Genomic DNA, 25,049 nt, shown 5'->3' on the forward strand with positions numbered 1-25,049 from the left:
GCGATGTATCAAATCCCCGAAATTGGGATAGTTGAAAGATAATACGTCATCTATATAGCGGAAACTGGAACTAAAGGGTCTAGCCAAACGAGGCAATGCATGTCAGTTTTCAAAGAACTCGATATAGCGAAAACAATGTCTACTATACATGATAAATATATTGTCGTAGCAGCAGACAAAGTTGGTTGTTTTTGTCTGCAAAACGTTTTACTTCCAATTTTTATGATTAGAGTTAGACGCAGAAAATGATAGCAGTAATATTACTTATACTGCCACTACACTCTCGAAAGAAGGGATAGTGGAAAACCATACATATGTGCTATCCTCTTTTTGTCTCTCTACCAAAGACGAAGATTGTGATCTTCCGTCTATGTACTGGATTTCCAAACTCCAGAAGAATCCATACAAACAACACTATAAAGCTGCATCTGCAAAATTTACCGTCGAACCCTTTTCAAAACCTCTATACTCACGGCTGCTTCCAGTCCTATCACGACACGTGTTACTCCCGTAGTGGTATTAATTCAATGTGGATCCTGAAAAATTTGAAAGATATTCTTGAAATCCTCAATTCAAGATCATTATCAACATACAAAAGCATTAAAACCTATGATTTTTATCTCTTTATGCTTCTATTCTGTTATAATCCCGACTCACAATTATTATACATTGTTGTTACTCAAAAAAGAATTCCTCATACTTTCATCATCCAAATGTACCAAAGAGTTTTTTTCAAAATACTGGATTTTTTTTACCGACGACATATTTGTCTAGTGTGGTGGACGCGTTTTAAAACAAACGGTCGACATTCAAATGGGAACAAATTGACCTCCTCTACTTGCTGGCCTATTCGTTCATTCTTATGAGGCCGATTTTAACGCTGATATGATCCAAAAGAAGGAACATTGTTTAGCCAGATGTCCGCTATATAGATAACGTATTATCATTAAACAATCCTTACCTCGGGGATTTTATACATCGCATCTTCCCAAAGCAGCCTCATATCTTGACATACAATAAGAGATCGATGGTAAAAGAAAGCTAATGATCAAACTATACGACAAACGCGATGACTCTTCATTCCGTTTTGTCAATTTTTCTTTCATCTATGGCAACATTCCTTCAGCAACTACGTATACAGCTTTCATATCACAACTCATACGTTAAGACAGAGCTTGCCGTTACTATGTAGACTTTTTATATCGCGCTAGACATCTTACAATTAGGATTTTAGAACAGAGTTATGTTGCTTCAAGATTAAAGTCATTACTACAGAAGTTCTATGGTCTTAATTATGAACTCGCGGATCGTTACGGTGTATCCATCTCTCTGCACCATGAAAACTGATTTGTTTAACGTGTCATACCTTTCTTTTCCTCTTCCGTCTACCCCGGACTCCATGCTCCAGTTTATAGTGGAGTCCAAGTTGCTTATTTACTTTTGTTACTTTGTATGTATTATTTTGGTCATTTTATGTTCTTTGTTGTGTTTGTCTGCTTTCAATGTCTGATCTTTGTTTCTGGATTATATTCTGTTGCTTTCCGCTAGAATAGGGTTCCCTTGATTATTCTTCCACTATTGACCCTTTGGTATTTTTTTTTGTCGATATTTAAAAGAAAATAGAGGAATAGTAAAATAAACACTACAGATAAATACTAACAAAAGAAAAAGAAAATGTAACAACAACACAACACCATAATATTACATTCCAGTCAAGATATTGTCTAAAATTACTCATTTACAGCAATCCTACTGTATACCCTAATGCATACTATGGTGAAGGTTCTGGAAGTCAAACAATGTTGCATAGATGTACTGGATCGGAAAATTCAATAAAACAGTGCACTATAAGTAGCCCATCAAACAATTGTGGAAGTCATTTAAGAGATGTTGGAATAAGATGTGGTATGTGATTATTTTATATTATATTGCAATTACATTAACGAAAAAACATATAATTATTGAAGAACTAGCATCTATTGTAAGGAGTGCTTTACAAAGTACAATGTTTATTTGTTTGTTTTTGTCCTTTCGTTTGTTTATTTGTTTTAAATTTTTTTCTGCCTTTGTTAAATGTGTTAAATGTTACTTATTGAAGCAATGAAGCTATACACTGAAAAATTCAAGCGATTGTTTGTTTGTTTTTCAATTAGAAAATAGTACGATAGACCACAGTGTCGTGCACAAAAACTATGACCTCCGGTTGGTTAACCAGTCAAAGTACTCGGGATCGTTGGAGGTATTCTACTCAAATTCATGGATTCCTGTATGTGACAGTAACCCCGACACACACACGGGAAGAATTGTCTGTAAAACATTAGGGTACAACGGACAGTAAGTTAACATACTAATTGTTTTATTATTATAACAAACATTTCGAAGTAATTGCAATGAGACATATAGTTGACATCAAAACTCACATTTATTACTTACAATATCATACATATTGTATGAGCATTCTAAGCTGTTATTATGATGTCTTTGATGTGAAAATGCTAGGTAAAATCATTTAAAAAAGTGTTTGACATACAACTGTTATAGTAAGACGACAATTGATTGTAAATGCCTCTTTCAAGGGAAGAAAATTGAAGGGAAAGTTCTTTCAAAGATGAGATAATTGGCGGGATTGATGTTTTTTTTTTCTTCAGAAATATAAGACAAGTTTATGTTTTTACATACTACTAGGATAAAGGTTTCGGTGCATGACCCCGAATTTCTTTGTAGAATTTCAATTTCCAAAGAAGAGATTATGGAAAACCATAAATCTGTGCTATCCTCTTTTGGTCTCTCTACCAAGGACGATGATTGTGATATACCGTCTATGTACTGGATTCCTAAACTTCACAAGAATCCATACAAACAACGTTTCATAGCTGGATCTGCAAAATGTACCACCAAACCTCTTTCAAAACTTTTAACTTCTATACTCACAACTGTCAAAAAGGGTCTACAGTCCTACCACAACACTTGTTACTCCCGTAGTAGTATTAATTCAATGTGGATCCTGAAAAATTCAAAAGATCTTTTGGAGACAATCAGTTCAATACTATTATCTGAATATAATTGCATTAAAACCTATGATTTTTCAACACTGTATACTTCTATTCCCCATACTCAGTTAAAATCCTGACTTAAAAACATTATACATCGTTGTTTTCCCAAAAAAGATGGTACACCTAGATACAAATATATAGTTCTTGGTAGAGATTCCTCATACTTTGTAAGAAATAATTCCAAATCATCTTCCAAATATACAGAGGAAGATGTTTACAAAATGCAGGTATTTTTATTTTATATTTGTCCAGTGTGGTGGACGTGTTTTTCAACAAACGGTCGGCATTCTAATGGAACAAATTGTGCTCCTTTACTTGCTGACCTATTCCTTCACTCTTATGAGGCTGACCTTATAGCTGAATTTGATCAGAAAGAAAGAATATCGTTTGGATAGATCCTTCAATCTCAGTTTCCGCTATATAGATGAGGTGTTATCTTTAAACAATCCTAATTTCGGGGATTTGATACATCGCATCTACTCAAAAGAACTTGTGATAAAAGATACTACAGACACTGTGAAGTCAGCCTCATATCTTGACCTACACTTAGAAATCGATGGTAAAGGAAAACTATTGACCAAACTTTACGACAAACGTGATGACTTTTCATTCAGAATTGTCAACTTTCCTTTCATCTGTGGCAACATCCCTTCGGCTCCTGCGTATGGAGTGTTCATATCACAACTCATACGTTATGCCAGAGCTTGCCGAAACTACGCAGACTTGTTGTATCGCGCTAGAACTCTAACAAATAGGCTTCTGGAACAGGGTTATGTTGCTACAAGATTGAAGTCATCACTACAGAAGTTTTATGGTCGTCATCATGAACTCGTGGATCGTTATGGTGTATCCATCAGCACCATGAAAACTGATTTATTCAACGGGTCATAAATTTCCTTTCCTCGTTTGCCTACCCCGGACTTGACTTTTTTATGAGCAACTCGGCGGGTGTTTCTAGTACAGCAGAGGACGCTAACCCTACCGGTGCACCTGGTCCATGCTTCCAGTTTTTAGTGGAGTCCGAGTTGCTCATTTACTTTTGTTACTATGTATGTATGGTTTTAGTTACTTTATGTTCTTTGTTGTGTATTTCTGCTTTCCATGTCTGGTCTTTGTCCCTGTATTACATTCTTTTGATTACCGCTATAACCTTGGTTCCCTTGATTACTCTTTCAAAGAGTGCGAGTTAAAAGTTCTTTGTGTATATTTATAAGAAATTATATTCACCAGGTTTTAAATAGTGTGCAAAAAGTGAAAAGTTCCTTCTGACTCCATATAAAAGCATCTTAATTAAGGCTTAATTATCACGGATTCAATTTAGGTGACGGATGTTTAAGTAATTAAGTTCTATAGTATGTTCATGTTCAATGTCATATTTGATCGATATCTGTATACTAGAAATAAAAGGTATGATCCCTCTTTGTCATTATTTTAATTTAAACAGAAGGAAGTAAAACAAAAACAAAATGCATGTATATTATGCCTGCAATATCTCGAATGTTCTTGCACTAAGAGCTTATTATGTTTTTAAATGTAAAAGATATCTGTTATGGTTGACCTTTTGATAGTTTGTGTCTTACATTATAGTACTTCATAAGGTTTGTCCAGTGGCTGGATAATTTAGAAAATGTATTAGTATTCGACAGCTGTTTGATATATCCCTATAATGAACAACATTCTTCACATACCTTTCTGGATAGTTCCCGTTTAATATTGAATAAAGTTAAATACACATTGATCCTCATTTTTGACGACTTAGAATGGTAATTCATTGAAATATATCAATATAAAATTAGTTTATAAGTTTTGCTTTAGCTACATTTTGAGAACGGGTTTAATTTTTCTTTCGTAAAAATTACCAGTTTTGGTAAGAATTTCTAGAATTATTATCTTTTTAACATACAAATGGTTGCAAATCCATTTCATGTATGTTTTATAACTTATCCATATAAAGTAGTCAATAAAACACTTTTAAATATCAAATTAAGTCTAAAATGTTTGACTCGTATTAAACATTATGACGTCACAATTTTTTTCACAAACCTATACTACATGGCTAACTTTAATCATACCCCTTTACAGCATGGCTTTCCGATCTAATGTATGATATTTTTTTCTCTTTATAAAATGTAGTATGGTTATTCTATCTGCAGAAACAGCTTTCCATCAAACTGCAGATGTAAATTTAATCTTTTGAAATAAAAGCTTGAGTATAAACTGTAAAATGGGCAATGCGTGACACTTTTTGAATTTTATTGACAAGCGGAATTATTTATTAACTGTTTGTAAATATAAAACAGTGACAATATTTTATTATTTCATAATATTAACAGCTTGAATCTTTCTACTTCAGATTTTCAGAAATGTTCAAAATTAACAGTTCTTTGGTTGGAAGTGGTCAAAAAATGTACAACCTTCATTGTTCAGGAACAGAGAGCGGAATAGATTCCTGTTCAAAAAGAATTGGATCTCATACATGTTCGGAAAACTCCACAATTGGAGTATCGTGCCGTAGGTATCAGTAAATATAATGACTTTACTTTTGAAAGTCGAACAACAACTTACCACCGGCAAGCGATGAGTAAAGCTTCTAATGTTACATGTATGAATGTATTGAACAACTTCAATGTGAAGTATGGAAATTTATGTTTTATATCGCATTAAAGATGTAAAATTAATGTCAGCATCATGATAATGTTCCATACCTGGTCGATAAACCATGAAATATAAGTTTCATGGCATTCATATTTATCATAATCTGTTTTTAAGCATAGTTCGGGCTACTCTTTCCAAAAAAAGCATTAAAAGACTAAAACTGTTTTAAATGTATCAACACTTTTTATAGAAACTCAAATACGACTGACTGGCGCCCATGGATCTTTAGGCAGAGGTCGCGTTGAAATAAAGTACAATGGCGAATGGGGAACGATGTGTATGGACGATTTTGATATCAAAGAAGCCAATGTTATATGTAGAATGCTAGGTTATGATAGCAGGTGCAAATTATTTATTATTTAATCATTAATTACCTTTTACCTACATATTCCATGAAAATTACAAAACAATGCCTAACTTGAGTTTGAAATATATTTAGACAACCGTATCCTTTAAAAGAAGGATAAAAGTTTTACCAGAATTAATTGCATGAATTTTATTTTTTTTAAAAATCAAATAACTGTTGTCATATCAAAATAAAAGTAGCCGTACCTACTAATGTTTAAAACAGTGCAAAAACATATAACACATATTTAATACGTGCATTTTCGCATATATGACAATACTTGATATAAAGTACATTATGAGTACTTTGTATTATTTTTTTATTCTAGGAAACCATTTTTCTACGAAGGTAACTCAAGCAATATACCAATGATAAAAGATGATTTACATTGCTTTGGTGATGAGGACGATATTTCCCTTTGTCAGTTTACTGGATGGGCATCACATGTGTGTTCACAAGAAAGGGTGGCCTGGATAAACTGTAGTATGTTAAACTTTACATCTTTCAGTTGAGTCATTAGTTAGAATTAGCAATATATATGGTGTGGTTTCAATGTTTTGGAATCTTATTTACCTTTAATTAACATCATTAACTAACCTTTTTACATTACGGGGTTGATGAAGCGTTGTGCCCGGATATTTTGTTTAAAGTGCTCCATATGCTATCAGGTATGCCTTGATTTCATTGTTATATGTTGTTTGGTGTGTCTTATATATTATTCTTTTGTTCATTTTCTTGTATCATTTGAATGTCGTTTCAACAATTGATTTCTTTGCTTTTTTCTTTACTTTGAAGAACTCCCTCTTAGACTAAATCAAGAAAAATCTAAAATTTGGGGAAATGTAGAGATTTGGGCTGAAAGACAATGGCAGTCGGTATGTAGTGACGGATTCTTAACAGATGAAGCAATAGTAACGTGCAGATCACTTGGATATGCCTTTCAGTAAGGACGGTTTTTATTTGCTGAACGAAATAAGACTTTAACTGTGCACAATCGCTTATATGTTTTATAAATAACTGCAAACAAATTTGAATAAGACAACAAATAAAAAAAGCCTATATGTTTTTGCCTGTTCTAGGTGTTAAGACCAAAATATTTTGTACTTCATAAAGGTATGTTCGGTTGGTGTCTCGTTTCAGTTTCCTACTATCACCTTGTTTTTTCATACAAGCTAAATAGAAAAAAAGTTAATATTACAGTTATTTAAATCAGTGTTTTGATAGGTCCTTCGGTTGATAGAATTTTATCGCTGTTAATTGATGACCGGCTAATGCAATTTTATACTTCGCTTTGCTATATTCTTTCATATGTTCAATTTTCCTTCACAATTTGACTTTTCACTGAGAATAAAACATCCGAGTGTAAAGTACGATTAGAATGCCAAAACAACTGCTTCTGCTAAATCCAGGCAAAATTATTGATATACTTTTCACACGAATTCCACATGATTTTCTACTGAATTGTGCAAATTAACAGAATAAATGTGACAGAGTTTACGTAAAATTAAGGTGAAATGTATTTTAATTCTTAACATGAACATCATAATAAAGGAATTTCACGGGAAAATCACGATAAGTGCCCCTTTTTACTTGAACAATATCGTCTCTGTACGTTCATCTACTCACACACACACACACACACACTCTCTCTCTCTCTCTCTCTCTCTCTCTCTCTCTCTCTCTCTCTCTCTCTCTCTCTCTCTCTCTCTCGCACACGCACGCACACACACTTTGTTAAAAAAATTACGCCAGGTTATGCATCTCTGTTTTAATACTTTAGCTGGAATCAATAAAAAAATATTCTGCTTTTAGTATTGTTCTTGCCTATTTCAACTGATATTGTAAATCGTTTTAATGACACTGCTGATGAAATAAGTATTTTTACCTAATTGTTTTGAAATAGAGAGTGTACGAATTTTGAAAAGTTAACATTTAAATGTTTTGTTTTTTTTCCAATTTCCATTTGATAAACCGCATATTGAATAGAATAAGAATTTATCAAACTACAATCATTTTTCAGGGCACCTAAATTAATCACCAAAACCTTTAACCACTCATCCAGCTATATTGAAAATATCATTAAGGTTGAATGCATTGGGAATGAAGAATATCTCAGCGAATGTAATGTATACAAAGTGCAAGAACCTAACTGTTCTGGGACAATTGACTTATTTTGTTGTAAGTATGTGTAATAATACGTAAGTTAAAATGTTATAATAAGAATTTAGGTAGATGAATCCGATAAAATATCCAAGGAATGAATGTTACATTTTTTTCAGTATGTGACAAAATAACTTCAATTACGTGGTGCACACTAAATAATCTGGGTAGCGGGTTATTTTCAAGTATGTACCTCAGGTATTGAGGCATTTCAAACAAGCCGAAAACGCATAACACCCATTCCTTATAATTTGATTTTAGTATCAAAACTCTACGAGTATTTTTTATGATGACGTCACAGTCACTTTACAAAACTTGGTGTATGAAATGATTTTTTTTAATCCAATCAGAAAGCGCGTTACTCCTTAAATTATATTATATGGAAATATATTTGATATCATATTTCATTACTTTAACGTATTGTAAAATGTTTGTATCATTACTGTTTAGTTCATCATGAAAGATTCTTGTCCAAGCAACCATTTTGTAGAAAATGTAAACACATAATAGAATTGAATATTAGAGAACAATCTAGATTTTCAAAAAAGCCGCTAAGGTTTTGTCTGTCAGACTTTTTGAATATTTATCAATATTTTCGTCGAGAAGATGTTTTTTTTCATGTCAGCCACAAACTTGCGTTTGCAAAATGGAACCCATAATGGCGAAGGAAGAATTGAAATTCAGCTTGGAAATAGTTGGGGATCAATATGCTCAGATGGATTCGAACAATCTACAGGACGTGTAATATGTTCTATGTTAGGCTTTAATAACCCGTAAGTCATAAATAGTGGCAATGCTTTATCTACATTCTAATAGGCCACTAATACATATTCGCCTGTTATTGAACTTAATTAAAAAATATGTCATGTTTAAAAAAATGCAAAAAAGAAGAAAAAAAAAACATATTTTGTATTTACACTCGATGGCTATGTTTTAGAGAGATACCGTTTTCTGATTCTATTTGTGAAATTAAGATATGCACGTGTTTTGAATATGACGGCACTATATCATAATATGCAAATCATTTTGTCGGCCTCGTAATACGAACATGATATAAATGTAGCGACATAAAATTGTGATTGCAACTTATTTTGATGTTAAATTGATACAATAAAATTGTCATGTCTTACAGGAAAAAAATGAAAGCAAAGATTTGTTTGGTCGTTTCGATTATTGCTTTGAATGTTTCAGTTTTCCAGATGCTTGTGAGAATTGCTTTGGAAAGAGTAATCTGAAACCTTTAATCCGTGATGTTGTATGCACTGGAAATGAGTTAGATATTTCTCAATGTTCGTTCAACACAGTTAACTCAACTTGCAGTGGAAGCGTAGGATTGTTATGCAGTGCGTTTGCCAGTATAGACTTTGGGATTCCAACTACTTTTAAATATTGTGTATTTTTATTATAATTTAAATTAAAAGAAAAATATAGCACAATATGGACATTGATATACTGAACAACATCCAGAGTTATGAATTGATTTTAATGTATTTTTTATTCGTTTACTTATTTTTAAATGTTTAAAGTGGTTTCTCTTTAAAGTCACACGCAACACGCTTGAGTAAAGTGAAAGATACGTACATTTAAATATCAATATCAAAATTGTTGTTTACACTTTATAGAAACACCGATTCGACTAGCTAATGGGATTAATCCAACTGAAGGGCGTGTAGAGATTAAGCGAAATGGTGAATGGGGAACTATATGCGAGAATAACTTTGATTACTCCGACGCACGTGTCATATGTAAAATGCTTGGTTTTGATTCGGTGTAGGTATTTCATTTATTTCGCCTAGCAACATTATATTATAATCTATAAAATAAAAAAAGCAATTAATCAGATATAATCACAGAAAAAAAAACAATACAAAACAGAAACAAAAGCAATCAAACAAACAATCTCAACACAAAAACTGAACAAAATATAACAAACAAAAACAAAAACGAAACAAAACAAAACAAAACAGAGACAACAATATTATATTTCTACTAAAAACAAACAATTGGGAATTAAATGCACTACTAAAAAATAACTGTATCCTGTTATTGTCTTAATGCTTTAAAAAAAGAAAACAAACAAACATATCTGTTAAACTTCTGTTATTGTGCGATTGTTACTGATTGTGAAGGTATAAAAAATGGTTTTGAAAATCTCGGCTGATTCGGTATTATATCTCACAATATCTCCATGATCAGTTTAAACGGAATTTAGACTTTTTATAAAACAATGTGGAATACGTGGGGATTTTATGCATTTTTTAATTCTATATATAATAAACAAGGACGGTTTTAAATTCCATCCTTTTGAAATGCCATCTCAAATTGATAAAAACTGCAATGAAATTTGACATTATAATTGAAGGTTTTAAGTAATAGTAACACCATTTTATTTTATTTAGAAACATCACAATTTACCACTCGAATCAATTTGAGGCCGGTAAAGGACAAATTTTTCTAGATAATCTTAGATGTTGGGGAACAGAAGAAGATGTCGGTCAATGTGAATTCAGACCGTTTGGCCAAACCAATTGCAGTCACCAACAAGATGTTGGATTATCGTGTGGTAATTTTATTTTTTGGTTCCCCATTTCATTTTGAAAAGAAAAAGAAAACAAATGAACGTACAGTGAAAACGGAGTTTATGCAGCATACTCATAAGTTGAAAAAACAAATATTTCATCAGCTTCATTTCATAATCATATCGCCAACTATATAAATGTATTACACAATAATTCGCAACTTTCATCTTCAAAATAACATGGTAGTCGTTATTAATATTTATATTTTATAAATTATCATTCTTTTACCCTGATATGTACCTCATCTATTGATTGAGTATTAACAGATGTAAATAGTTTTTGATAAATTTAATCTTTCAAGATTAAAAACTAATATTTCAATTCAAAACCTATGAATCCGGCAAATGTATTGTTTCTCTATAAAAGTGAGTTACGTATGTATACGATACAGTCAAAAAGTTTGAGTTTGAAACGAGTTCAACGTAAAAAACAATATATAAACAAATAGAAATGTGTTAATATTAAAGAAGACTCGTACGTAAACATAGAGTTAAAAGGAATGTCCCCAACCGTGTTTCCGATCAAGCGCTGAATGTTTCCCAATTTTCTTGAAAGAAACCACTGGAGTTTATCACAAGGTTACATATTCAAAAATTGAATAAACGCCTATTATAAAATCCTTTGTCTCGGATGTCTCAACATATTAATTTTTATGCAACAATAGCCACAAATTATTTATTAAATAAAAGCAATTTTCTGTGAAGAGGCCAAAATTCCTTTTCATTGGTTGAAGACGGTTGTACTGGAACCTCGGTTGTTACGCATATAACTGACTTTTCGGAATCGAAAAAAAAAGTGATTCCATTCTTTTTTTAACTCAAACTTTTAAGATTTGAATACTTATTAACATTATCCAGCATGTTTATTACTTTAATTTTTGTTAATGTATTTTGGACAGATTGACATGTTTTTCTTTATTTTTAGATAGAATTCGACAAATGAATGCAATAATTGCCCTTTTTCACTTTCAATTGTTTCACCATCCATTACAGACATTTTTTAATGCGACGAATAATTTGTAAAATATTGGATAAACAAATTTTATTGAGTCAACAAACTAAAGGGTTATTGACTTATGTCCAAGTGCATATATTTTGTCATTTTCTGTTTAAAATTACCTAGCGTAAATTGTCTTCCAGTAAATCCAATCATTGTTTTTGCATTTGGTTAAAAGTTTTCTTTGGTAATCCGGTTAAAGGGGAACTGAAATAATTATGCATTTTAACCCTTTGTATAACCATACAAAACATTGAGTTTTAAAAAATATTTATAGAGGAAAAAAATACTATTTTAAAATTGCAATGCATATTGTTTTTTTCAAATGCAGTAAATATTTTTGAATGATTCTGCTAGGATTTGGTGCAAGACTGGTGGGTGGTACATCTTACAACGACGGAGTAGTTGAAGTGTTTCATGCCGAGAAATGGGGTACTATCTGTCGTGATTCATTTACCAAGAGGGATGGCATAGTGGTGTGTCGAATGCTTGGTCTTAACACGGAGTATATTTTCATTATTCTATTTTTTATCAGCTTTTTAAATGTATTTTTACATCTCTTTGTTTAAATTAGCTGCCTAAATACTCCTTCAAATAACATGAGGATGTCAAATTGTTTATTTGTAATCACAACCAGGTCATTATCTTACAAACTTATTCTACATGCACACATGTTGAAAACATTTGAACAGAATACAAACGAACATTAAATGATATAAGTGACAATTAATGTTTTAAAGCATAAATTAAATGCATTTTTTATTTGCAGAAACGTAACTATTGTGAACTCAACAATGTTTGGCCAGCATAATCATACTGAAGTGAAGATTGAACACCTTGGATGCAGCGGAAACGAATTACACATTGCAGCGTGTAAATTTCATGGATGGGACCACAGTCACTGTTGGTCAAACGCTGTCGCAGGTGTTATCTGTGGTATAAAAGTTTTTCATTATTGTTTCAACCAACTGGGCGATATCTCATAGTTCCCTAACATACTTTTTTATATGTTTTGTTCCGGAAGTATATAAGGCTCAAACATGTTTGGCAAAGAAATTCAAAACTTTATGATTAGTTAATATGCTGACAATAAAAAATAACAAAAAATCATGACCAATTCCATGGTATAAAGTAATCTATAATCATTTGGCATAGCCAAAGGGTAACATGTTATAAAAAAATACCTTTTTGCAAACTTTTATGGTTCTATATATTTTTAAATGTTGAAACATAAGCTGATATTCAATGTCCTAGGTATTGACCAGTGAGGAAAAATGTAAAGAGGAACTATCCGTCAATCAAAATTTTAACGTATAACTTAGTGTGGAAAGAAACTTATTCATTAGTAAAATGTTATCAAAAGTTATGGCATATAATGATTAAGGAGGTAGACCTAGGGTAAGGGACATAACTCATGAAGTCAGTGATATTTTTGCATCATATTCAATTTCACCAGAGGATATCAAGCTTTCATTTTTTGACATAGAATGAAATTAATCTAAGTTACTTTGATGCTTATATGACAGTGATGCAAAATGTTGAATACAAACGTTCCAATGATTTGTAAGGGTTGTGTCCCTTACCCTAGGTCTACCTCCTTAATGGACTTTTTACATCGATCTGCTTCTTGATTGGAGTAATTCAGTTCAGTACGTTTTATCAGTCATGCAAAACACTTTTGGTGAGATACATATGATTTCAGACAGAAAATAAAAATAGTGATACAATGAAGTGTTAATTGTGACAGCGTCCCCAGGTAATCCAAAATATGGAACAGCCATATTAGTAGTGTCGAGCACTGAAGAAAAAGAATATATTTGAGAGGCTTAATAATAAATAATAAAAAATTATGCATGTATACATATAAAATGTACATTTAAAATATGTTAATATTTATTACAAGGTGGTACTAAGATTCGTCTTGTGGACAGTGTGAGGCAATCAGAAGGCCGTCTCGAAGTCTTCCACAACAATACATGGGGTACTGTTTGCAGTGATAATTTTGACACTATTGATGCAGCGACTGTGTGCAAAATACTAGGATTTAACACCAGGTATTTATCCGTAATATTTGGAAGATTTAAATAGACATCAAACGAATTCGCATTATATACATAATTCTTTTGTTTTCCCTTTCGAAAATGTCATTTATTTTTTTCTAGAAATGTCAAAATATCATCCACTGTTTAATTGTTAAATAGAGAAAACGTCGTCAATATGTCCTTTGAATACGCATTTGAAATATCTGAAGATATCCATATGCTGTTGGACAAGCTTACTTTGGCGAAGGCATTGGTAGGGTTTGGCTTGATGAAATTAATTGCAATGGTACAGAGGATGACATTTACAAATGCGGGAATATTGGATGGGGTAGAACGGATTGTGGACATTCGAAAGATGTATCAGTTATTTGTGGTATGTCACAAACTCTGAATAAAAATACATAATCGATTATTTTTTTGATAGTAAGTAATGTTTGATTCATTAATTTTTGCAACAGAGAACATTGATCGTAATGAATGATCTGTTTGAAAAATACAATTGCAAGATGGTTTTCAAAATGATTGTTTTATTTCATAAACGTTTTAGATTAAACGCAACAAAAAATGCAACAGTGCCTAAAACGTTAGACCAAACTCACAAACTGAAATAAATATCAACCAGTCTTTCAATTCTTTTTTAGAAACCTAATTTTATTGATAATCCAATAAGATCCATAGCACTGGAGTATACTTGACAATTTAATTATAATTTTCTGTTTTTAAAGATACAATGGTAAGACTTGTAGGAGGAACATATCCATCAAATGGTAGAATAGAACTGTTTCATAATGGAGTTTGGGGAACCATTTGTGACGATGATTTTGGTGTTGGCTCTTCAAAAGTAGTATGCAGAATGCTAGGATATAACAATACGTACGTGTAATTTATAATACATACACGTATGATTTAATTCGATTTGTGTCAAACTTTTTCATTGGTTTGTTATCGTTCTCTTTGACAGAACGGGTTACATTGTCTAACCTGGCTTGAAACTATGCAGTCAATCCCAAGTCGTGAGGACTTATCGAGTAGTTCTTGTTCAACCAAATTTCTTTTTTCAATAATATTTTTTAATAAAAGGATAACTACAAATCGGCAATATTTCACTCTCCTTGCTGAATTGAACATTTTTATCCAGAAAACCCTTCGAGGTTTCAACATCACTTTGAAATTTAGACAGATTTTAAAATGTTTGAAAAAATAGATAAAATTATATGCAGAAATGATAAAGAAGGTCTCATGTGCAGAATATTTTACGTGCTTTAAATGTTTGTAGATGGATATATTAATGATATTATGATGTTTTAATGTAATGTTTATATATATATATGAAGTTGTACAGGTAATAGGGATATGGAAATTTTTTGGTTCTTGTATTGTGTTACATATTTTTGTACATTTTGTAAACAGAAAATTGAAATATAAATGAAAATAAAGATGAGTTTTGAAATTATTCATTGTAGAGTCGAAAACATGTCATGTTGTAAATGTATGAAATTTTTCAGCCAGCAATATCACTTAATAGTGAAGAAATTAGCCAAATGGTATTTTGGTATTGAGAAAAGTTGGTATGGATATATATACAGGTGACATAGTATGTACCATATCCCTTATCAACATTCTATCGATTACATATTCTAACCTTTAGGGATGCGACGATATACGCTAATGCCTACTTTGGTACTGGAAGGGGTAAAATATACTTTCATAAGCTAAGTTGTCATGGAACAGAACTTGATTTGGAAGATTGTCTATATACCTCTTGGGACAACAGTCAGTGTACCCATAAAAATGATGTTGGAATAGACTGTGGTAAGAAATGTAGAAGTTAGTAATCTTGATATTGTAAAACAGAAAAATAACATAAGTGGTCAGGAAACGACACAATGTTTACCTAAATTATAATAAACAGTATGCAAACAACACAATACGTTCATTTATCTAGAAACCGAAATTTGTGGCACACAGACGTACTTACGCAATATACATACACATAAAAAAAAACAAATCAAAACACAGACAAATTTCATAAAGCTGTAGGAAAACAAAAATAAAATAAACAAAAAATATGGAACTTCTACAAATTAGCACGCAGCTTCACTTAAACAATTAGCCAGTTCGTGGATAAATATATATCTTATGTAAATTGTTAGCGACACCTGTACGACTAATTGGTGGTAGAGGACCGTTTGAAGGAACGGTGGAAGTGTTTCACTCAGGGAAATGGGGTGAAGTTTGTGATAGAGACTTTGATGTAAAAGATGCAACCGTTATCTGCAGAATGCTTGGATATATTTCAAGGTATTTGCGTACTTTAATACTACAACTGCTAGTATATGAAAGTTAGTACAATGGAAGTTGTACTACACACGAAGTTTAGTTTCAACCAAATATTGAGTGTTGATTTAAACGTTAGGTTCGTTCTATTAACCATTTGCTTACAAATGCAACCCTAATTTATTACAAAATATGATGAAATATATATGATATGTTGAGTTAATACGCCTAAGCATATAAAGTAAAAAAGCAACGATTATATATTTCATGAATGTCTTCACATTGAAATGATAAGATTTCATGGGTTTTAAGAATATATATTTACTTTTTAATAATGCTATACAGAGGGTGCTTAAACGTCAATTACCACCTAAAATCTAAAAAAGTCACAATCATGCCAGGTTCTGCTTCCCTAACTTCTCTTTTTCTGGACATAGAAATATACATGTAACAAGTCAGGATCATTGCAATGGTTTCCGACTTTCCGATTTTCTCTGATATTGTCATTTGTTATACGGACCTAATACTAGTAATCGATCTTTAAAATCTAACAACTTTGAGGGAAGGGATATGGATGGGGATTTTAAAATACATTTTGAAGAAGAACAACTCTTTTTATTGACAAAACGTGAACGAGTTGTCTTTTTGACTTGGCCATTTTGTAGCAAAAAAAAAAAAAAAACGATTATTAGAAATACCTGATACCTGAGCCATCCTGGTTTTCTTATTATACTTCGTCACATGATGCACTTTAAATTTTCGTCTCAAAGAAGCTGTTGCCTCACCAAGTTTCACATTTACTTACATAATAATTATTTACACTTGAAACATGGATAAATTTCTCTACCAAATCTCTACTCGTGTGCGTAGTCAATGTTATTCATATAATGAAATACGCACACATTTGAAGTTTTGAACTCCAACGTAATTCAACTTACACAGACAATAAATGTTTCGATATAAGTGATTCTGTAACTTTTAAATACTATATTCATTTCATATCTTGTTTTCATTTTTGCTGTCACAGGGGGATAATGTATATGTTTTAACGGAATAGGACTCTTGGAAATTTACAGAAATGTATCATTCTGGTCCAGGTTTATCAGGCTCTACCTTTGTTACAATATGAAAGCAAGTTATGAATAATTCAATTATAAAAATGAATTGATGTATGAATTAAAAGATTCACTCAAGATTACCAGATGAACCTACTTCACAGTTCATGTTGTTATAAATTTGGTAGGTTGCTTAATTTTGATCAAATGGTCGAAGGACAAATCGCGAATTACACATTTTCCCTACTCTGTAGTACAGAGAAGGCATGTCGTTTACAAGATGAACACCTGATTGCCTTGAACTGTTGATGTTGATTGGTCTTTGTCCCTGGATTACATTCATTTTAGCTAATGTCATGGTTCCCTTGATTACTTTTAGTGAAATTCACAACTTCTTTTGTTATAAATATAACATTTCTTTGTTTCAGTAATCTTTCTTTAAATGAATTCAAAATTACAACTTATAATTACAAATACATTTAAAACTTTGTAAATGTTACTCACACAGGACTTTACTAATTTCCATTATGTTTATATATATATAAAATATGTTGCCTTTAAACCATTGAATCGTATGTTACATGATTCGTATATGCAGTGTTACGCAGACTACGTAGACTATTTGTATCGCACAATAATTCTAGCAATTAGGCTTCTGGAGCAGGATTATGTTGCTACAAGATTGAGGTCATCACTACAAAAGTTTTATGGCCGTTATCATGAATGCATGGGTCGTTACGGTGTATCCATCTGCGCCGTGTTTCTAGAAAAGACAGGCTCTTACCCTACCGGTGCACCTGGTTCATGCTTCTTGTTTTTAGTGGAGTCCGAGTTGCTCATTTGCTTTTGTTACTTTGTATGTATGATTTTAGTTGCTCTATGTTCTTTGTTGTGTATGTCTGTGAAAAGTCAAGATGACGAAAAACGATCATTTCTTCCACTACCGTTTGTCAACAAAGGTATAGATGCAATTAATTTGGCTAACATCCTGCATCACAAAAAATGTCACCAAAAAAATTCCCCATACTTAAAAGACAAATCCATACCAAATATTTCATATTCCAATACTTCACCCATTGCATCCAAACTTTTCAATTATAATAGGCTATTGCAGAACCGTGAGATTGAGGACTTCAAGGCTACACCACCTGACAGTTCTTGCAGAAATTCTCCATTCAAATATTGTCCTTCTGGTCACATCGTTACGGGAGATTTAACCATAATCGAAAACGAATCTCTGCGTTATATCCTTTCTAAAGGTCCCAATTACCGTGAACCACGCTTTATAAATTGGAATTATATACGTTCTTATGGATGTCGTTGAGGACAATGGAAGAAACTGGATAAAACGAGAACAAGAAAACATTGATTCTCTGTCAGAGTGGTTAAAGGCCGTGAGGTCTTTAATTTTGAAACGAATGAAAGTTTTATGTAGGTCAATGAGTGCCAAATCTACATCATTTTTCATAGACCGCGATGTAGCAAAAACATTGTCTACTACACATGACAAGTATGTTGTCGGCTCATCAAAGCCCAAAACAACATTAATTTTGTCTGCAAAACGTTTTACATCAAACGTTTATTATCAGAAGTAGACGTAGAAAATAATAGCAGTGATAAGACTTACACTGCTACCACACTCTCCAACGAAGAGATTGTTGAAAACCATGAATCTGTGCTATCCTCTTTTGGACCCTCTACCAAGCACGATGATTGTGGTTTAATGTCTATGTACTAGATTCCTATACTCCACAAGAATCCATACAAACAACGTTTCATTGCTGGATCTGCAAAATGTACCACCCAACCTTTTTCAGAACTTTTAACTTCTATACTCACAACTGTCAAAGAGGGTCTGCAGTCCTACCACAACACTAACAAATAGGCTTCTGGAACAGGGTTATGTTGAAGATTTAAGTCATCACTACAGAAGTTTTAAGGTCGTCATCATGAACGCGTGGATCTTTATGGTGTATCCATCTGCACCATGAAAACTGATTAATTCAACGGTTTACAGTTTTCCTTTCCTCGTTTGTCTACCCCGGACTTGAATTTTTATGAGCAACTCGGCGGGTGTTTCTAGAAAAGCAGAGGACGCTTTACCTACCGGTGCATCTGGTCCATGCTTCAGTTTTTAGTGGAGTCCGAGTTGCTCATTTGCTTTTGTTACTTTGTATGTATGATTTTATTTACTTTATGTTCTTTGTTGTGTATTTCTGTTTTCCATGTGGTTTCCTTGATTACTCTGAATGTTTCTTTGAATCCTTTTCTCAGATCTATTTTTTTGTCCTTTCCCAAATCTACTGTTGTTTCAGGAATAAGATTTTTCTTAACCTTTAACATGGTATGTTTCTAGTATTTTGTACCTAAAATTAGTCAGTAGCAAAACCAAGTTTTATTGCTGGGTTTGTCTTAGCTAATTACTGCTATCAGATGATCAGCGCAAAATGGTCTTTATGTCTTCATTTTACACTTATGTTAACTTAATGTTTTTAGAGTAATCAAGTGAACCAAGATTATAACGGTAATCGAAAGACCACACATGGAAAACAGACATACACAACAAAGAACATAAAGTTAATAAATGTATAGTAACATCCATTGCCACTGTTCAGATTTTTATATCTTGTCAATTAGAGCAAAATGGTGTTACTTACGATATCCCGAAAGATCTCGACTATCGCTTGGACTATTTATGTCTGATGAAAATTTGTTGCCTCATTTTGTCAACTAAGCAGTTCTTATTTTCAGAAACTCTATTACTATTTAATCATTTTAATTTAAAAAAAAACAACAAAAATTCTTTCCAGCCTTATGACATAACTAATTGCTTCTGATGCCCCACATATTTTATCCTTATAATTAATTCGTGGTATATCATTATCTTTTGTTAATTTACTGTAATCATTCATTTAAATATGACAATATAATTAGGACTCCACAAGTCTTGAACAGCACGAACCGAGGTACTGGACTGTCTTGGATGGATAAACTTCATTGCGACGGTACGGAAACGGATGTTGCTCTCTGCAAATCTGATGGTTTTGGACCAAAACAGTGTCATAATCAAAGAAATGCAGCTATTTACTGTGGTATTTATGCAAAGAATTATGACCAATTCATCAAGTTTTTAATCATTTATACTGAGTTTATACGATAAAGAGATATATGTACCTGTACGTCATCTTTATTGTATTCAGTCATATATATTATGTTGACATTCATATCCACAAATCACTTAATTATTAATAAATATATCGACTACCTTATAATTAACACTCGCAAAGATACATATGCAAAACATACCAAAATTTTCAATAATATGATATAACAATAAGCCAACAGAATAATATTCGGGAAATATTATTCCTTTAGATTTAGAAATTTCAAACTAATGGGGTTTAATAGAAAAAAAGGTTTTTCGTTAATATATTTCTATGCAATTCTATACTTATAACTATTACTTTAATGTCGCTTTTTGAAGGTCAAAATGTTCAAGTGCGGATTCATGGGGGAAAAGGATCATACCAGGGAAATATAGAAATATTAAATAATGGAACCAAGTGGTACCCAGTATGCAGTGATGAATTTAGCATGGGCTCAGCAAAAGTTGTATGTAAAACGTTAGGATTTCCAGATAGGTAACCTAAGATTTGATAATTACATTTTTATAATTCAAATACAAAGCTTATAACCTATTGTTTAATATAAATGTTAAGAAAAGTGGAAATTCACAATGAACACCTTGAACAAACACTACAGATGAAGGATACATCGTGCAACTAAAAATCTTAAAAATTGAAACAAAAGGAAAAACAAAACAACGCCAACTAGGGTAAAGTGAAGCACTTAGCAAATCTGGTTATACATGTGATATATTAGCAGCGTTACTTTTTCCCTACATTTCTTGTAAAAGTTGAGATGTCCTTACCAGTGAATCAGTGTTATAATCGTGGTTCTATTTGAGGTTGAAATGGGAACAAAACTCGATACGTTAGACTAGCTGAAATGTAACAACAGTAGAAAGGCTAGTTGACAATGGGGAATCAATGGTGTCACATTTGTCGTAGAGCTTCGTTGTCAATTAATTCTCAATGATAAGCCATTGACACCATCTATATAGAGAAAACTGATATTGATGGCCTGACTTAAATTGTAATTTTTACTGAAGTATGTTTTGGATTATTTATTCCTCATCGGATATCAAGGGAACAAGGATTCGAACGATAATAAAAAAAAGTATAATGTACGGATCACGACTGGACAGTATGTTGAATGTCCAATGCTTTTCAAGAAAGATCCGCCGAGTTGCTCATTACATGGTTCATTAAATAGATCAGCAAGTAAAGATGAAACTCGTGCCAATCGGAATACCTCTTTTTTCCGGAGCCCGTATCGATCAATATTTACAGATATGATATCAAAATGGCTTAAAAAGAGAAATGATACTTGTAAATTTGATTTTGGATTTCGAATTATGTTTTACAATGAATGAATAAAAGTAAAAAAAAAACGAAAGATTTTTATGTCTAAACGTAGAAAAGAGGATTTTGATTGATTTAACGTGATCGTAAGCACATCAGAAATGCAAAAGCAAAAGGTTACAATGCTACATGTAGTGAAGGTCATTTTGCTGCGATATTCTATTAGCAGTGACCAATTGAGAAAAATATTAGGTAATGCCTTCACTAAGCAAACAATACAACAGATGGATTTAACAAAATTTAACAGATAATGAACATAACATGCATACACTTTGGTGGAGAAATTTCTATGATACATATCTTTTTATGATATACACTTTTCAGCACAGATCCCGCTTTGTACAATTTGAGGTCAGCTAATAAAACTTTATATTCAATTGGAAAGAAGATGGTTTGTACAGGGTCCGAACTTGATGCTGGACTTTGTCAAATATCGAACACTCAGCGTTGTATACCTCAGGGAATAAGATGTCGTAAGTCTTCACTTGTTGTAGACACAGATTATGCGGCTCTTTTGGTACATTTTTTTTGCTTTATCAACAGGTCTTACCTTTTATTGTTGTTATTTCAAATAAGTCAAACAGATTATATAAAAAGAAAACAGTGATACATGTATTCAAAATATCAAGCATGATTAAACCATTGAAACCTTAAACGTTATATTTTGTTGAAATTTCATATTTCTTTTATCAATTTTAGCAAGACTCGGTGTACGACTTGTCAATAGCAAGCGACCAAATGCGGGACGTGTCGAGATTTATCATGAAGGACAATGGGGTACTATTTGCGGACGAAAGTTTGAAATTGAAGATGGTCGGGTAATTTGCAGGATGCTTGGTCTACAAAATGTGTATGTGTAGAGTTATGGCTAATTGTTTTGAATTCAAGCGATTCATAAAATTCATGTTGAATCTGTACAAATCTATGTCATCGTTGATACACTGCGAACGTGACGCAATTAATATCTTACGTTAACCTAATAACCTAACAATATGTGCTGACATTCAAGTTGAATTCATCATTGACTATTGAAAGCAGTTTTTCTGTATTATTAGGCCATCTTGTTTGCAACTCAGACATGACTAGCACTTTTCTCGAGAGGCAAGCCACTGCATTGTTAAGCAAATGTTGTCTTGTAAAGATATTAGGTTTGCTGGGTTGAGTCACACACATGTATCGGTTGAACATCGGATAAAAAAACCTTTATAACATGCATATAGAAATATTAAAATGAATATAAAGGTTCTCTATATAGCCAATATTAGTTTCCTTTAAATGAAATTTTGACCAAATTACACATTACTACATCTGTGTTCTTATTTTCAGAGAAAAGGTGTTTACACATAATCAGTTTGGTTCATCAAAAGGACCAGTGATGCTTGAAAACTTATCCTGTGGTGGACATGAAAATGACATATCTGGTTGCCTCATAAACTGGAAAAGTAATAATTGCAGCCGGAATCAGACTGCCGTCGGTTTACGATGTGGTTAGTTTAATGCGTTTGATAACACTTATGATTAATAACTTGAAATCAGATTTGAATTAACTTAAAACATTTATTGTACTTGAAAATATTATTAGTGCAAATATCTTCTATTCAGAGTTACTGACAAAAGAAAATGTGAGCGTTCTCTTGAAGCTTGTTTCTGTTTAATTATTGGTGTATGATTATCATTGCCTTAAAAGATTCTTTGTACAGTTCTAACTTTGTTGGAAATTTTTCAGACCTTTCTTTGCTAACTTTATCTTCCCTCTATCAATTTGATCCGATGGAGCAGTGTAGCGAATAGTGTTGTCACATTATAAAACGTTTGTATAATATTAATTTGTTGTGACATGCATCATTAATTTGATCCTCTATCCTACATAATAACACCTAATTGAACTGTCCCGTACTACCATGCATAAGTTACAACCCTAGATAAATCCTACAAGGAGGAATGACCGCGTCTAGGGCGCTGGAATTTGTACAGGCGGTGTTGCCATAGATGTCACAGCGTAGGAGTTAGAATCCCCCGGAGGGACCGACCAAAAATTTGCATCGCAAATTTGACAGTTCTAACATCGTTGGGAATGTTTTTTAGACCTTTCTATACGTTTACTTAATTTCCCCTGTATCAAGTTGAACCGATGGAGTAGTGTAGCTAATAGAGTCGTTACATTCTGAGACGTTTAGTATACAAATGCATATATATATATATATATATGTATAATTTTGGTTTAGAATGATTTATGACTTATATTATAATATTTCAAGATTAAAATCAAGTTATACTATGCATGCAATTGATATACTATATTTTGTGCACAAACAATTATTTGATAGCTCCTACGCCGGTTCGACTGGTTGGTGGAGGTGGTCCCTGGGAAGGACGAGTGGAAGTTATGCATAATGGATTGTGGGGTGCAGTTTGTGATACACACTTTGGAAATGTTGAAGCCGCTGTTATTTGCAGAATGTTAGGGTTTGAAGATGGGTAAGTTGCATCTAATATTTTAAAAAAAAATATGAGAGCCATGCAAATGCGAAATAGTAAGTTACGAAGCTTGTAATGTGTATTCTACTCTTATCATTTTTCTTAAAACTAACGCATGATTACACCTTTTTCAGGTACTTTGTCTTACCTTCAACGATGACATAAACGAATTTAAATGATCATTCATGTTGTATTTTGAGTTCCTTTATTTGGATAGGAATGTGAATGCCTTTGCAAGAAATTCATCATTTTTTGGACCGAGCCAGGGTTCTCTTTTACTTGATCAGTTATCATGCTCTGGGTTAGAGCTTGATATAAATGCTTGCAGGACCAAGGACTGGGGATATCACACTTGTGACACAACACACGAGGCTGGAGTTATGTGTAGTAAGTGCGTTTTTAGTAATTAAAATCTTTCGTTGATGTAAAACTCAACTTTAAAAGGTCAAACTCCTTAACTTAGCTTTCTTTGTATGACGTACATGCTATTGATGGGTTTAATATCTTTTAGGTTTGCATTTGTGGGCAATATGAAAATTGGTACCTTAATATTTGTTTTTGACTTTATTTATCTTTTTCAATTCTTGAAACATATTTTATGTACCAATACAGTAAATTTCTATATTCAGGGACAAGCAATATCAGACTTTCTGGTGGATCACATTCTATGGAGGGCAGAGTTGAAGTACTAGTAAACGGATCATGGTCAACAATATGTGATGGAAACTGGTCTGACGATGAAGCAACTACAGTGTGCAAAATGTTGACACCATTTCCTTTGAATAGGTTTTGTATATACGTTTTCACAATTCAAATATATCTTTAATACATAACCATTTAATTTAAACCTAAACGTCTTTAAGTAAAGTGCCTGGACATCTCCAAAAGTCACGATATTTTTACTTCTGTGTTCAAGCGTTTAAG

At 32.5% G+C, this 25,049-nt stretch overlaps 1 protein-coding gene across 1 annotated transcript in view; it reads left to right on the forward strand.

Moving 5' to 3' along the window:
* LOC148598485 (scavenger receptor cysteine-rich domain-containing protein DMBT1-like) overlaps nucleotides 1-25,049 on the forward strand; it is a 54,741-nt gene that overhangs the window by 20,478 nt on the left and 9,214 nt on the right. Inside the window, exons 14-39 of the mRNA XM_088562572.1 lie at nucleotides 1,745-1,905; nucleotides 2,154-2,334; nucleotides 5,407-5,564; nucleotides 5,899-6,049; nucleotides 6,383-6,537; nucleotides 6,850-6,997; nucleotides 8,075-8,232; nucleotides 8,840-8,987; nucleotides 9,406-9,557; nucleotides 9,837-9,984; nucleotides 10,614-10,777; nucleotides 12,147-12,294; nucleotides 12,559-12,725; nucleotides 13,693-13,843; nucleotides 14,041-14,204; nucleotides 14,557-14,704; nucleotides 15,480-15,643; nucleotides 15,985-16,132; nucleotides 20,098-20,255; nucleotides 20,648-20,804; nucleotides 21,972-22,120; nucleotides 22,347-22,497; nucleotides 22,974-23,134; nucleotides 23,975-24,125; nucleotides 24,343-24,512; nucleotides 24,755-24,911. Coding sequence (XP_088418698.1) covers nucleotides 1,745-1,905; nucleotides 2,154-2,334; nucleotides 5,407-5,564; nucleotides 5,899-6,049; nucleotides 6,383-6,537; nucleotides 6,850-6,997; nucleotides 8,075-8,232; nucleotides 8,840-8,987; nucleotides 9,406-9,557; nucleotides 9,837-9,984; nucleotides 10,614-10,777; nucleotides 12,147-12,294; nucleotides 12,559-12,725; nucleotides 13,693-13,843; nucleotides 14,041-14,204; nucleotides 14,557-14,704; nucleotides 15,480-15,643; nucleotides 15,985-16,132; nucleotides 20,098-20,255; nucleotides 20,648-20,804; nucleotides 21,972-22,120; nucleotides 22,347-22,497; nucleotides 22,974-23,134; nucleotides 23,975-24,125; nucleotides 24,343-24,512; nucleotides 24,755-24,911 — 4,068 coding nt within the window. The remainder of the gene's footprint in view (nucleotides 1-1,744; nucleotides 1,906-2,153; nucleotides 2,335-5,406; nucleotides 5,565-5,898; nucleotides 6,050-6,382; nucleotides 6,538-6,849; nucleotides 6,998-8,074; nucleotides 8,233-8,839; nucleotides 8,988-9,405; nucleotides 9,558-9,836; nucleotides 9,985-10,613; nucleotides 10,778-12,146; nucleotides 12,295-12,558; nucleotides 12,726-13,692; nucleotides 13,844-14,040; nucleotides 14,205-14,556; nucleotides 14,705-15,479; nucleotides 15,644-15,984; nucleotides 16,133-20,097; nucleotides 20,256-20,647; nucleotides 20,805-21,971; nucleotides 22,121-22,346; nucleotides 22,498-22,973; nucleotides 23,135-23,974; nucleotides 24,126-24,342; nucleotides 24,513-24,754; nucleotides 24,912-25,049) is intronic.

Source organism: Perna viridis, chromosome 14, assembly GCF_037379345.1.
Source record: "Perna viridis isolate PV_CMFRI_1.1 ecotype Kerala chromosome 14, ASM3737934v1, whole genome shotgun sequence".
In the NCBI taxonomy this organism is placed as follows: Eukaryota; Metazoa; Mollusca; class Bivalvia; order Mytilida; family Mytilidae; genus Perna; species Perna viridis.